This window comes from Orcinus orca, chromosome 4 (genome assembly GCF_937001465.1).
Source record: "Orcinus orca chromosome 4, mOrcOrc1.1, whole genome shotgun sequence".
In the NCBI taxonomy this organism is placed as follows: domain Eukaryota; kingdom Metazoa; phylum Chordata; class Mammalia; order Artiodactyla; family Delphinidae; genus Orcinus; species Orcinus orca.
In genome coordinates, this window is record NC_064562.1 from 52950185 (window position 1) to 52964257 (window position 14073).

The following is a 14073-nucleotide window of genomic DNA, read 5'->3' on the forward strand; positions in this document are numbered from 1 at the left end:
AAATATAGGACATGCTGATTCTGTGGTGATGCACAGGTGGTAAAGTGAACTAGAATAAACTTGGTTAGACATTTAGAATTATTTCTAAGTCTACAAAATTTAGTCTTACAAGAAGTCTATAAAATAGAGTTCCTCCCAGTTTTCAAGGAGGATAAAGGCTTTCTAACCTCGAGACGGGTTTCATTTTTTTTCTTTTTGGGCCGTGCCACGCATCTTGTGGGATCTTAGTTCTCTGACCAGTGATCAAACCTGTGCCGCCTGCCATGCAAGGGCTCCACTGGACCTCATCTTTTCTTAACCTCTATCTTCTTTCAGATCTCTTTCAAAGAGTTACCTTGTGAGAAAGTTTCTGCAGGGGAGAGGATTGAAAATGAGACAGAAAGTCACAACAAAATGGTAATGTGAATGTGAAGGTAAAACTCTGGGAACCTCCGTTTCAGGATTTTCTCTGCTGCAGTGACTTTTAATTACATTCATTCCTATTAAATTGCTTCCACATGATCTATAGTTAATCAGAATCCTCCTCATGTATTTAATTAAATGCATCCATCTGGTCATTTGTAAACAGCCACTGGGTGATTTCTGTGAACTAGGCAGTGGGCTCTGATGCTGAGATTACAAGGCTGAATAATCATGGTCCCTTTCCTCTCTAACAGTTTGTGGGAGAATCAGACGTACACAGAACTAATTAAAGTTTGGTCTGACAAGAGGGGTGTGCCAAGAACTATGCTATCATATAAAATTTAGAAGTTGGTTTATTTACTCAGCTGGAATTTACTGAGTTCTATCTTTGTGCGAAGTACAGTGATAGAGGATATAGCCTGGCAAATAATTTTGCTTTCCAGAAGCTTGCATTTCAGTTGGGGAGGCAATAATGCACACACACTTAAGATCAGCAGTGGTAGTTCAAGTCAGTAGGAGACTAAATTTCAACTACTTATAGTAAATAGAGTCATAGGATTTCAAAGAAGAGACCTTCAAAGGCACAAGCAGTTTCAAAAATCTAATTGCAAAGCTCTCTGAATGAGCCTTGAAGAGCAGATAGAACCACAGGGCAGAGAGGAGGGACAACGTGTCTGAGGGTAGAGGTGGCAAATGGTGTACATTTTTTCTCCTCCTCAGACCTGAAGTCCTCTTTTTACATAAATATTTCCTTTCCTGAAATTAAATTCACTCTGTAACCTACATGCAAACATAATTTAAAAACTAAATTACATTAAATATACATATAATATCCTTACTGCAATTTAAAGGAGAAGGAAAAGTGTAATAAGCAGTGTGCATTTCAATATATAACACGTGAGCACGACTACACAAGAAGCCAAAATGAGGTAGTCAGATGTTTGTACCTACTTGTAATGACTAAGAATTTAGAAGTAAAAGTAAAAGCCATGCTGAATAAGAAGTAGAGGAGAATGAAAGAGCAGAGGTACAGTAGACACTAGAATAAAAACTAGTGTTAGGGTAAGTAATGACAGACTAGACCTGTCTATATATGATAAGAGAAAGTGGGAAATAACCTTAACTGCAGTAGGGATAACATGTCAAGACAACTTACAGACTGCTGAGGTGAGAAAATGAGGGAGTATGATCTTGCAAATTAGCTGTACCTTATTTACAAGTGTATGTCTAAATAATTCCTTGTGTTTCATGGGACAGAGATGAGACAGAATTGTTGAGTAAACAAATTCTATTTTAAAACCACATGTTGAGGTATACATTCTGTCTTGAATATACAAAGGGACCACAGAGACCATATACTTTGATAGTCAATGGGGAATTAGAGACCTACTGAGAAAATAAATAGTAAATCAAGGGACAATAGAGAAATTTTGTGGCAGATCTATGGGGACTATAAGGTTGAAAAGAAAGTTAGATTGAAGAACAATGGGGAATTTCAAGAAATTTCAAGTTGTAATTTTTATAACATACATAATAAGAAACCATTATTCCCCAAAGTAAAATGATAGAATTATTAATAAAACGTGGTAAGCTCTTTGCACTTCATGTATCTCAGTTAACATTAATGGTGTCTAAAATCTCCACTGTAAAATATTGGCAAGCAGCAGCTATAAATATAGATGGTACCACTGTGGACCATTGGCTCAAATGCCATGAATGGTGCTTGTCTTTAGGGACTTGATTTTCCACAACGGTTAACAACTCTCTGAAAAGTTTGAGTAAAAACAAAGCATACTCTTTCCATGATTAAAAGGAAGGTGCAGGCCTAAAATATTCTGTGTATATTAACATTTAAAAAGAGTTGGATCCTAGGCTTGGATAAACAAATTGTTTTATTTAACTCCATGAAAGTCTGATGGGGCATTTGAAAGGCATGCAAGATGTGAACCAAATCTTTCTCATTTGGCACTTGCCCATGTATTGCAGAGCATTTAGCAGCACTGGCCTTTGCCACTGCACATCAATAGCAGCTTTAATCATCATGACAGCAAAAAATGCCTGCAAAAATTGTCAGAATACCCCCAAGGGTTTGTCCCATCTCCATTACAAGGTTCTGTTTCTATACAGCAGTGAAAAAGGCTTAGGCTAAGTTCAGTTGCTGCAAAACTAATGCAGTATGGTGGATTTGAAGGAGTGAGGACGCCTTCTGTTCAGTAGAGCCAACTGGTAGAGACTTTTAAATCAAAGCCTGCAGAGTTTATTCAAAGTCTTGAGAAGTTACTGGAATGTTCTAATGGCTTAACTTACTCTGAAATTCACACTTTAGTTTTTCATGTTTCATGTAATTTTTATACTGTCATAGCTCAAAAGGATCAAACACCTTGGGTAAAAAAACAGTGAGTTTGCAAGTTGTATTGACTCAATAGTAGATGTTTAAGCAGAGTCCAAATCCCATCTGTCTGTCATGGCCATTTGTGGTTAAAACATCAATTATAGGGAATGTTTATTTAAGGGATGTCATTCCTGGAATATCATGTCTGCTCACCACATCAAATAGGTAACTACTTGTTATGTAATGAAGGGGGTAAGGGACTTCCCTGCTGGTCCAGAGGTTAAGACTCTGTGCTTCCAATGCTGGGAGCATGGGTTCAATCTGTGGTTAGGGAACTAAGATCCCACATGCTGTGCAGCACAGCCAAAAACAAAAACAAAAAAAAAGGAAGAAAAAAAGAAGGGGGTAAGAATAGAGCACCTCTAGAATTTTCATTTCATGGAATTTTATAGTCTTGCAACAATTCAAATCTTGAAATCATGTCTTAAGTTAGGAAAGAATCAAGAACATACCTGACTTTTCTTGGGGCAGCTGACCATATTTTTACCCCAGACTGCTCATGGTTTTGGGTCACTTTTCTCCCTTGTGTCTAGGTCTCTTACTTTATGCTGACTGTCTTAGTCTAGGGCAATTTAAAGCTTAAATATTTTAGTATCTTCCAGAGAGTATTATAGAAGGGTGCCCCTGATTTCCACAGAAACATGTTATTTTCATAGCCCAGCATGAATACATACCAGTCATCCTTTCTAGGCAGAGTGGATATTTTTTCTTGAGTCCTAGGCCCAAGGAATCTTCTGGGACTTGGTAATTTCCTAGAGAAAAGTATAGGACAATTTCAAGGACAGGGATTATATCTTATTTCTCTTGTATTTCCAGCACCTAGGATGATGTCTAGCACATAATAGGTGTTCAGTAAGTGTCTTTTTATTGAACAAATGTGGGATAAGCATGTAGGATAGTTGCTGTGCTTTGTGATTTTCCAGGTTTTTCCTCAATTTGGTCTTCATCTGTTTATGCTGTCTGGCGAGCAGAGGGAGTTGAAGATGCACCTCAGGATTAGAGATCAAAGTGGGGAAAGGAGGAAATTTCTAGCCCATAGAAAAGCAACTGTCAGAAAAGGAGACAGATAAAGTTGAAATTTCCAAGAGGGCTTAATTTAAATCTTTCAAGAAAAGATTACTTTTAGAGTGTTAACTCATCTTGATACCATGTGGATAGTATATTTGAGGAAAATATCTATTTTTATATGAGTTTGAAACATGGGACTACCAAAATGCTTAAAGATGAAAATAAAGATTGCCCAGAACTAACTTTGACTCATGTTTGACTGTATCTACTTTTGTTTCAGATACCTAATATATAGAATGTAAGCTCCTCAAGGAAAGGGATCTTTGTATTACTTACTAAATTATTCCAAGCAACTATTAGAATACTGCCTGGTACATACAGATACTAAATAATTAAACTGTTGAATCAGTTAATCAATTAAAATCATACTGTACATACAGTTTGCATTATTTTTAAATTTAACATTATATTACCCATCAATGGAAGGATGGATAAAGAAGATGTATATATACATACATGTATATATATGCATAAATTTATTTATATATATACACACATGCATTATTGTGTGATGAAATATTAAACCATGAGAAAGAAGGAAATCCTGTCATTTGTGACAACATGGATGGCCCTTGAGGGCATTATGCTAAGTCAGACAGAGAAAGACAAATACTGCATGGTATCACTTATATGTGGAATCTAAAAAAAATGTCAAATTCATTGAGCAGAAAAGTGGTTGCCAGGGACTGGGTGCTGGTGGGGGAAATAATAGGGAGAGTCTGGTAAAAGGGTACAAACTTTCAGCTATAAGATGAATGTGGTCTCAGGATCTAATGTATAGTCATCAATGATGACTATAGTTGATAAGACTGTATTGTATAGCTGAAATTTGCTAAGAGAGTAGAACTTAAATATTCTCACAAAAGAAAAAGAAAAAGATAGGATGTGTTACTTAACTGGATATGGGAATCTGTTTTTTAAATTTTTTATTGGAGTATAGTTGCTTTACAACATTGTGTTAGTTTCTGCTGTACAGCAAAGTGAATCAGCTATACATACACATATATCTCTTCTTTTTTGGATTTCCTTCCCATTTAGGTCACCACAGAGCACTGAGTAGAGTTCCCTGTGCTATACAGTAGGTTCTCATTAGTTATCTACTTTATACATCGTTGTGTATGTATGTCATTCCCAATCTCCCAATTCATCCCACTACCCGCTTCCACCTTTGGTGTCCATATGTTTGTTCTCTACATCTGTGGCTCTATTCCGCTTTGCAAATAAGGTCATCTATACCATTTTTCTAGAGTCCACATATATGCATTAATATACGATATTTGCGTTTTCTTTCTGACTTACTTCACTCTATATGACAGTCTCTAGGTCCATCCACATCTCTACAAATGACCCAGTTTTGTTCTTCTTTATGACTGAGTAATATTCCATTGTATATATGTACCACATCTTCTTTATCCACTCCTCTGTTGATGGACATTTAGGTTGCTTCCATGTCCTGACTCTTATAAATAGTGCTGCAGTGAACATTGGGGTGCATGTGTCTTTTTGAGTTATGGTTTTCTCTGGGTACATTCCCAGTAGTGGGATTGCTGGATCATATGGTAGTTCTATTTTTAGTTTTTTAAGGAACCTCCATACTGTTCTCCATAGTGGCTGTATCAATTTACATTCCCACCAACAGTGCAAGAGGGTTCCCTTTTCTCCACACTCTCTCCAGCATTTGTTTTTTGTAGATTTTCTGATGATGCCCATTTTCACTGGTGTGAGGTGATAGCTCATTGTAGTTTTGATTCCCTTTTCTCTAATAATTAGTGATGTTGAGCAGCTTTCTGTGTGCTTCTTGGCCATCTGTATGTCTTCTTTGGAGAAATGTCTATTTAGGTCTTCTGCCCATTTTTGGATTGGGTTGTTTGTTTTTTTGATATTGAGCCGCATGAGCTGTTTGTATATTTTGGAGATTAATCCTTTGTCAGTTGCTTCATTTGCAAATATTTTCTCTTATCCTGAGGACTTTTTCCATCTTGTTTATGGTTTCCTTTGCTGTGCAAAAGCTTTTAAGTTTCATTAGGTCCCATTTGTTTATTTTTGTTTTTATTTTCATTACTGTAGGAGGTGGGTCAAAAAAGATCTTGCTGTGGTTTATGTCAAAGAGTGTTCTTCCTATGTGTTTCTCTAAGAGTTTTGTAGTGTCCAGTCTTACATTTAGGTCTTTAATCCATTTGAATTTATTTTTGTGTATGGTGTTAGGGAGTGTTCTAATTTCATTATTTTCCATGTAGCTGTCCAGTTTTCCCAGCACCACTTATTGAAGAGGCTGTCTTTTCTCCACTGTATACTCTTGCTTCCTTTGTCATAGATTAGGTGACCATAGGTATGTGGGTTTATCGCTGGGATTTCTATCCTGTACCATTGATCTATATTTCTGTTTGTGTGCCAGTGCCATACTGTCTTGATTACTGTAGCTTTGTAGTGTAGTCTGAAGTCAGGGAGCCTGATTCCTCTGGCTCCATTTTTCTTTTTCAAGATTGCTTTGGCTATTTGGGGTCTTTTGTGTTTCCATACAAATCGTAAACTTTTTGTTCTAATTCTGTGAAAAATGCCATTGGTAATTTGATAGGGATTGCATTGAATCTGTCAGTTGCTTTGGGTAGCATAGTCATTTTCACAATATTGATTCTTCCAATCCAAGAACATGGTATATCTCTCCATATGTTTGTGTCATCTTTGATTTCTTTCATCAGTATCTTATAGTTTTCTCAATACAGGTGTTTTGCTTCTTTACATAGGTTTATTCCTAGGTATTTTATTCTTTTTGTTGCAATGGTAAATGGGATTGTTTCTTTAATTTCTCTTTCTGATCTTTCATTGTTAATGTATAGGAATGCAAGAGATTTCTGTGCATTAATTTTGTATCCTGCAACTTTACCAAATTCATTGATTTGCTCTAGTAGTTTTCTGGTGGCATCTTTAGGATTTTCTATGTATAGTGTCATGTATCTGCGAACAGTGACAGTTTTACTTCTTCTTTTCCAATTTGTATTCCTTTTATTTCTTTTTCTTCTCTGATTGCCATGGCTACTTCCAAAACTATGTTGAATAATAGTGCTGCAAGTGGACATCCTTGTCTTGTTCCTGATCTTAGAGGAAATGCTTTCAGTTTTTCACCATTGAGAATGATGTTTGCTGTGGGTTTGTCGTATATGGCCTTATTATGTTGAGGTTGGTTTCCTCTAGGCGCACTTTGTGGAGAGTTTTTATCATAAATTGGTGTTAAATTTTGTCAGAAGCTTTTTCTGCATCTATTGAGATGATCATATGGTTTTTATTCTTCAATTTGTTAATATGGTTTATCACATTGATTGACTTGTGTATATTGAAGAATCCTTGCAACCCTGGGATAAATATTGTTGGATTCCATTTGCTAGTATTCTGCTGAGGATTTTTCATCTATGTTCATCAGTTATATTGGCCTGTCATTTTCTTTATTTGTGCTATCTTTGTATGGTTTTGGTATCAGGGTGATGCTGGCCTTGTAGAATGAGGTTGGGAGTATTCCTCTCTCTGCAGTTTTTTGGAAGAGTTTGAGAAAGATAGGTGTTATCTCTTCTCTAAATATTTGATAGAATTTGCCTGTGAAGCCATCTGGTCCTGGACTTTTGTTTGATGGAAGATTTTAAATCACAGTTTCAATTTCATTACTTGTGATTGGTCTGTTCATATTTTCTATTTCTTCCTAGTTCAGTCTTGGAAGGTTGAACCTTTCTAAGAATTTGTCCATTTCTTCCAGGTTGTCCATTTTATTGGCATATAGTTTGCTTGCAGTAGTCTTCTAATGATCCTTTGTATTTCTATGGTGTCAGTTGTAACCTCTTCTTTTTCATTTCTAATTTTATTGATTTGAGTCTTCTCCCTTTTTTTCTTGATGAGTCTGGCTAAAGGTTTATCAATATTGTAAATCTTCTCAAAGAACCAGCTTTTAGTTTCATTGATCTTTGCTCTTTTCTTCATTTCTATTTCATTTATTTCTGCACTGATCTTTATGATTTCTTTCCTTCTGCTAACTTTGGAGTTTTTTTTCTCTTCTTTCTCTAATTGCTTTAGGTTAAGTTTAGGTTGTTTATTTGAGGTTTTTCTTGTTTATTGAGGTAGCATTGTATTGCTATAAACTTCCCTCTTAAAACTGCGTTTGCTGCATCCCATAGGTTTTGTGTTGCTGTATTTTCGTTGTCACTTGTTTCTAGGTATTTTTTGATTTCCTCTTTGATTTCTTCAGTGATCTCTTTGTTACTTAGTAGCATACTGTTTTTTCTACATGTGTTTGAGTTTTTACAGTTTTTTTCCTGTAATTGATTTCTAATCTCATAGCATTGTGGTTGGAAAAGATGCTTGATACGTTTTCAATTTTCTTAAATTTACCAAGGCTTTATTTGTGACCCAAGATATGATCTATCCTGGAGAATGTTCCATGTGCACTTGAGAAGTAAGTGTATTCTGCTGTTTTTGGATGGAATGTCCTATAAATATCAGTGAAGTCCATCTTGCTTAATGTATCATTTACAGCTTGTGTTTCCTTATTTATTTTCATTTTGGATGATCTGTCCATTGGTGAAAGTGGGGTGTTAAAGTCCCCTACTATGATTGTGTTACTGTCGATTTCTCCTTTTATAGCTGTTAGCATTTGCCTTATGTATTGAGGTATTCCTATGTTGGGTGCATAAATATTTACAATTGTTATATCTTCTTCTTGGGTTGATCCCTTGATCATTACGTAGTGTCCTTCTTTGTCTCTTGTAACAGTCTTTATTTTAAAGTCTATTTTGTCTGATATAGAATTACTACTCCAGCTCTCTTTTGATTTACATCTGCATGGAATATCTTTTTCCATCCCCTCACTTTCAGTCTGTATGTGTTCCTAGGTCTGAAGTGGGTGTCTTGTAGACAGCATATGTACGGGTCTTGTTTTTGTATCCATTCAGCCAGTCTATGTCTTTTGGTTGGAGCATTTAATCCATTTACATTTAAGGTAATTATCGATATGTATGTTCCTATTACCATTTTCTTAACTGTTTTGGGTTTGCTCTTGTAGGTCTTTTTCTTCTCTTGTGCTTCCTGCCTAGAGAAGTTCTTTTAGCATTTGATGCAAAGCTGGTCTGGTGGTGCTGAATTCTCTTAGCTTCTACTTGCCTGTAAAGCTTTTGATTTCTCTGTCAAATCAGAAAGAGATCCTTGCTGGGTAGAGTAATCTTGGTTGGAAGTTTTTCCCTTTCATCACTTTAAATATATTCTGGCACTCCCTTCTGGCCTGCAGAGTTTCTGCTGAAAGATCAGCTGATAGCCTTATGGGGATTCCCTGGTATTTTATTTGTTGTTTTTCCCTTGCTGCTTTTAATATTTTTTCTTATATTTAATTTTTGTTGGTTTGATTAATATGTGTCTCAGTGTGTTTCTCATTGGTTGTAGCTCTCTGTGCTTCCTGGACTTGATAGACTATTTCCTTTCCCATGTTAGGGAAGTTTTTGACTATAATCTCTTCAAGTATTTTTTCAGACGCTTTCCTTTTTTCTTTTTCTTCTGAGACCCCTATAATTTGAATGTTGGTGCATTTAATGTTGTCCCAGAGGTCTCTGAGACTGTCCTCAATTCTTCTCATTCTTTTTCTTTATTCTGCCCCTTGGCAGTTATTTCACCTTTCTATCTTCCAGCTCACTTATTCACTCCTTTGCCTCAGTTATTCTGCTACTGATTCCTTCTAGTGTATTTTTCATTTCAGTTATTGTGTTGTTCATCACTGTTTGTTTGTTCTTTCATTCTTCTAGGTCCTTTTTAAACATTTCTTGTATTTTCTCGATCTGTGCCTCCATTCTATTTCTGAGATTTTGGATCATCTTTACTATCATTACTCTGAATTCTTTTTCAGATAGATTGCCTATTTCCTCTTCATTTGTTTGGTCTTGTGGGTTTTTAGCTTGCTTCTTTGTCTGCACATATTTCTCTGTCATCTCATTTTGTCTAACTTACTGTGTCTGAGGTCTCCTTTCTGCAGGCTGCAGGGTCATAGTTCCTCTTGCTTCTGGTGTCTGCTCCTGGTGCCCTGGTTCGTGAGGTTGGTCTAGGGGCTTGTGTAGACTTCCTGGTGGGAGGGACTGGTTCCTGTACTCTGGTGGGTGGAGCTGAGTATTGTCCCCCTGATGGGTAGGGCCGTGTCAGGTGGTGTGTTTTGGGGTGTCTGTTAGCTTAGTATGACCTTAGGCAGGCTGTCTGCTGATGGGTGGGGCTGTGTTCATGTCTTCCTAGGTGTTTAGCATGAGGCGTTCAGCACTGGAACCTGCAGGCATTTGGGTGGAGCCTGGTCTTGCTGTTGAGATGGAGACATCCAGGAGAGCTCATTCTGATTAATAGTCCCCGAGGGCCAGGAATTCTCTGGTGGTCCAGCATCTTGGACTCAGCACTCTTACCATGGAGGCTCAGGCCTGAGCCCTGGCTGGGGAACCAAGACCCTGCAAGCCTCATGCCATGGTGAAAAAAAAAACAACAAAAAGGAAAAGAAAACAAACAAACAAAACCCAAGACAAATAGCAAAAACAAAAGCAAACAAACAACAATAACAAAAAGAAAAGAAAACAGACAAACCCAAGACAAGTGGTAAAACCAAAACCAAACAAAGACAAAGAAAGAGACCCAAAGAAAAAAACAAAGGAAAAAAACCAACAGAACAACCAACCAAAGAACCCTAAATGAAAACAAACAATAAAAACAAAACTAACAAAAAACAAAACAAAAGCAGAAAGCAAACTAAAATAAGCAGAAAGAAAACATAAAACAAACACACAAAAATGATAAAAAAAGATAACAAAAGAAAAAACAAAAACAAGAAAAAAACAACAAAAAAGTAAAGTAAAAATAGAAAAAATATGTTAAAAAATTTTTAAAAGAGAAGAAAATAAAAAACAATGGAACACAATAAAACAAAAAAATAGTAATAATAATATTTTCCCAGGGCCTTAGCTGTCAGTGTGTTTGCCCCCGTTGTGAGCCACAGCCAACCCCCGCCTCCCCAGGAGGCCCTCCAATGCCTCTAGGTAGGCCTCTGGACCCGCTCTGGGCCCTGTTGGGCAGCTCTGATGCTTACCTGGCCCAAGTCCCTTGTGTACTTGCTCCCAAAGTCTACAGCTGCTGAAGCTAGACCAGTCTCAGTTGTGGGATTCATGCATTCCACAGATGCAGTGTTTACCAAGCTGATTGCTGGGATTTAATCTGCAGCCTGTACAGCTGCATGGGGAGACTTGCATTCCTCTTCCTTAGTTGCACAGCCCCTGTAGCTCAGCTTTGGTTTTGGCCCCATCTCTGAATGTGGGCCACCCTCAGGCATCTGTTCCCCACCCAGGCAAGAGGGGGCAAAAGCAGTGGCTGATTGGGGCACACTTACTTGCTCAGGCCAGGGAGGGATAAGGCAGCCACAACTGGGACATGTGCGAATTGTCTGTGGCGGCAGAGACCAGCAGTTGGCCCTGGATCACAGGACCTTCTGCAGTGGCAGGCTGTGCAGGCTCCCGGGAAGGTGGGAGCAGTGACCTGCACTTGCTCACAGTATCCTTGGTGGCAGCAGTGACAGCAGTAGTGGTCTGCATCCACCTCTGGGGTTCAAGATGGCAGCTGCAGCTCACTCTCACCCCTGAAGCTCATGGAGGTAGTGCCCTGCCACCTGTGAATGCACGGAGAAAGAAGCTCCTATGGCAGGCTTGCCTAGATGGGGGAATTATTTCACAATGTTTATTTCTACAAGATCATCACAACATACACTTTAAATATCTTATAATTTTATTTGTCAACTGCACCTTAATAAAGCTGAAAAAATTGGCATTATATTGTAAACATTTTCCTACATTATATTTTTAACACATAATATTTCATTAATTATCTATATAATCACGATTTTATCTATTCAATAAAATTTTCATTTTCCTTTGATTGAAAATACTATTAGTCCCCACTCCCAGAGATTTTGATTTAATTGTTCTGGAATGGAATCTGGGCATAGATATTTTGTAAAGTTTGCCAGGAAATTTTAATGTACAGCCAGGACTTGGAAGCACTGCTCTAAGTTACATAGCCAAAGTACTTTCCAAAAGGTTGTACTGATTTATATCAGAATGCTATATACAGCACACAGCTGTTTTCACCAGCACTGATCATTATGTTTACAGTTTGAGTGGTCAAAGTATGGTCCTCAGGCTCAGCAACATTGGCATTGCTCAGAGATTATGAGAAATGCAGTATCCCTCTGGTCCTTTCTTTGCCCCATTGAATCAGGATCTAATTTTTAACAAGATCCTCTGGTGGTTTGAACGCATATTAAAGTTTGAGAACAGCTGATGTAAAATATCTTAATTTGATAAGGCAAAAACAATATATTTTTATTTGAACTTGCAGTGGTTCAACTTTTGAAGTTAAACTGCCACTTCTGGTTCTTGTTTTAGAATTGTCCATTTCCATCCTTTGCCTGTTTTAAAATTAGGGCTATTTTCTGAGATGTTTTGAAGATTTGAAAAACCTGATGGGTTTAAAAAGGAACATGAATGAACTATGAAATAGAGATCTATTGACACTGAAGTTTAAACCTGTCTAGATGCAAATGACACAAAAGAGAGATAGGGGAGAATGTTTTGAACAAAGGAATAATATTTAAACTGATCCTTATTTAGGGCTCTTAGCATTAATATCTCTTTTCTTGGCATTTATGAAATACCCATTCATTCATTCATGCATTCAGTCAGCATTTCTGACTGTCCTATATAATACAGTGTACTGGTGCTATGAGTCTCTGTGGCCATAAAGAAATCTGTTTGCTCATCTTTGGGCCTTACATTCTATTTGGTGTGGTCACATGTGTGCAAAGTTATCTAATGATAAAAATTTTGTTGATTATTGTGGATTGAGTACTAACTGTATGGCTTAGATATTGGGCTCATCTAGACATTAGAAAATGGGTAGTGGAAGGAATGGAACTCACATCCATTGAATGCTTACGCTGTATGTGTTCCATCTTATTCAATTCCCATGATAACTCTGTAAAGTAGTCAGGATATTTGGATCATAAATCATGTGAAGAGTGATTGTTATTAGTGACAAATCAAATAAAATTTATTTGGGGGAAGAGGGGGACAACTTTTCCTTACAGAAAAATTCAAACTAGTAAATGTAGAAAGAATGAGGGAAATAGTAAATTTCCATCAGAATGCCACAGTAATCATTGCTGCAGGCAAGATCCACAGATGAATGCTAAAATTAATGGTCAAAATTTTAAGGAGAAACACAATATTTGCAGAGCCAAAAATTATCTCTCCCAAATATTTATTTAGTCCAAAGAGAAACATAGTAAATTTATAGTGGGAAAACCTAGCAGATATAACTTCAACATCACATAAGACATAAATGATACCATCTATCCCCCTGAGGAAGGGCACATCACCTCTGTGGAATGCTTCCTCAAAATTTATAACCTCAATCTAATTATGAGAAAACATTGGAAAAATTCAGATTGGGTTAGTCTACAAAACACCTGACCAGTACTCTTCAAAAATGTCAAGGTCATTAAAGACAAGGAGAGACTGAGAGGTTGTCACCAATTAGAAGTGGCTAAGGAAACATGGCAATGAAATGAAGTGTGGGACCATGAATTACATCCTGGAACACAAAAAGAATAGTAGAGGAAAAACTGGTGAAACCCACTTAAAGTCTGTAGGTTAGTTAATAATATTGTGCTAATGTAAATTTCTTAGTTTTGATAATTATACCATAATTATGTGACACGTTAACATTATGGGAAGTTGGTTGAAGAGTATATGGAAGTTCACTGTACTATCTTTGCAATGCTTTTATAAGTTTTAAATTATTTCCAAATAAGAAGTTAAAACATGAAAAACATTTTATACTACAAGGAAAAAGTCTGTGCCTCTTCATCTTGATTCAGCCTTCAACATAGGATTGCGATCTTAACCATCTTCAAGAAAAAGAAGAAATAAAAAATATAAATGTACTTGGGTTTTCCTTTTGTAAAGAGTGACCATTTCATTCCAGAATCCAGAAGTATTGGCTGTATAGTGCCACTTCTTCACTGTCAGAGGGTCTGCAAAGCATTGCTCCTGTGAGATGAAAATTACATATTATACAGAATAATAGGCACCTCTGAAACGTCTCTTCACAATCAATAAAGTTTCATCTTGGTCATCATGTATCCCAGCCTGCTTATTTTC

General features: G+C 37.0%; 1 protein-coding gene across 1 annotated transcript in view; it reads right to left on the reverse strand.

Moving 5' to 3' along the window:
• AMBN (ameloblastin) overlaps positions 1–11027 on the reverse strand; it is a 39170-nt gene extending 28143 nt beyond the window's left edge. Inside the window, exon 1 of the mRNA XM_049708905.1 lies at positions 10950–11027. Within this exon, the coding sequence (XP_049564862.1) occupies positions 10950–11027 (78 nt within the window). The remainder of the gene's footprint in view (positions 1–10949) is intronic.
• Between the last annotated feature and the right edge of the window lie 3046 nt (positions 11028–14073).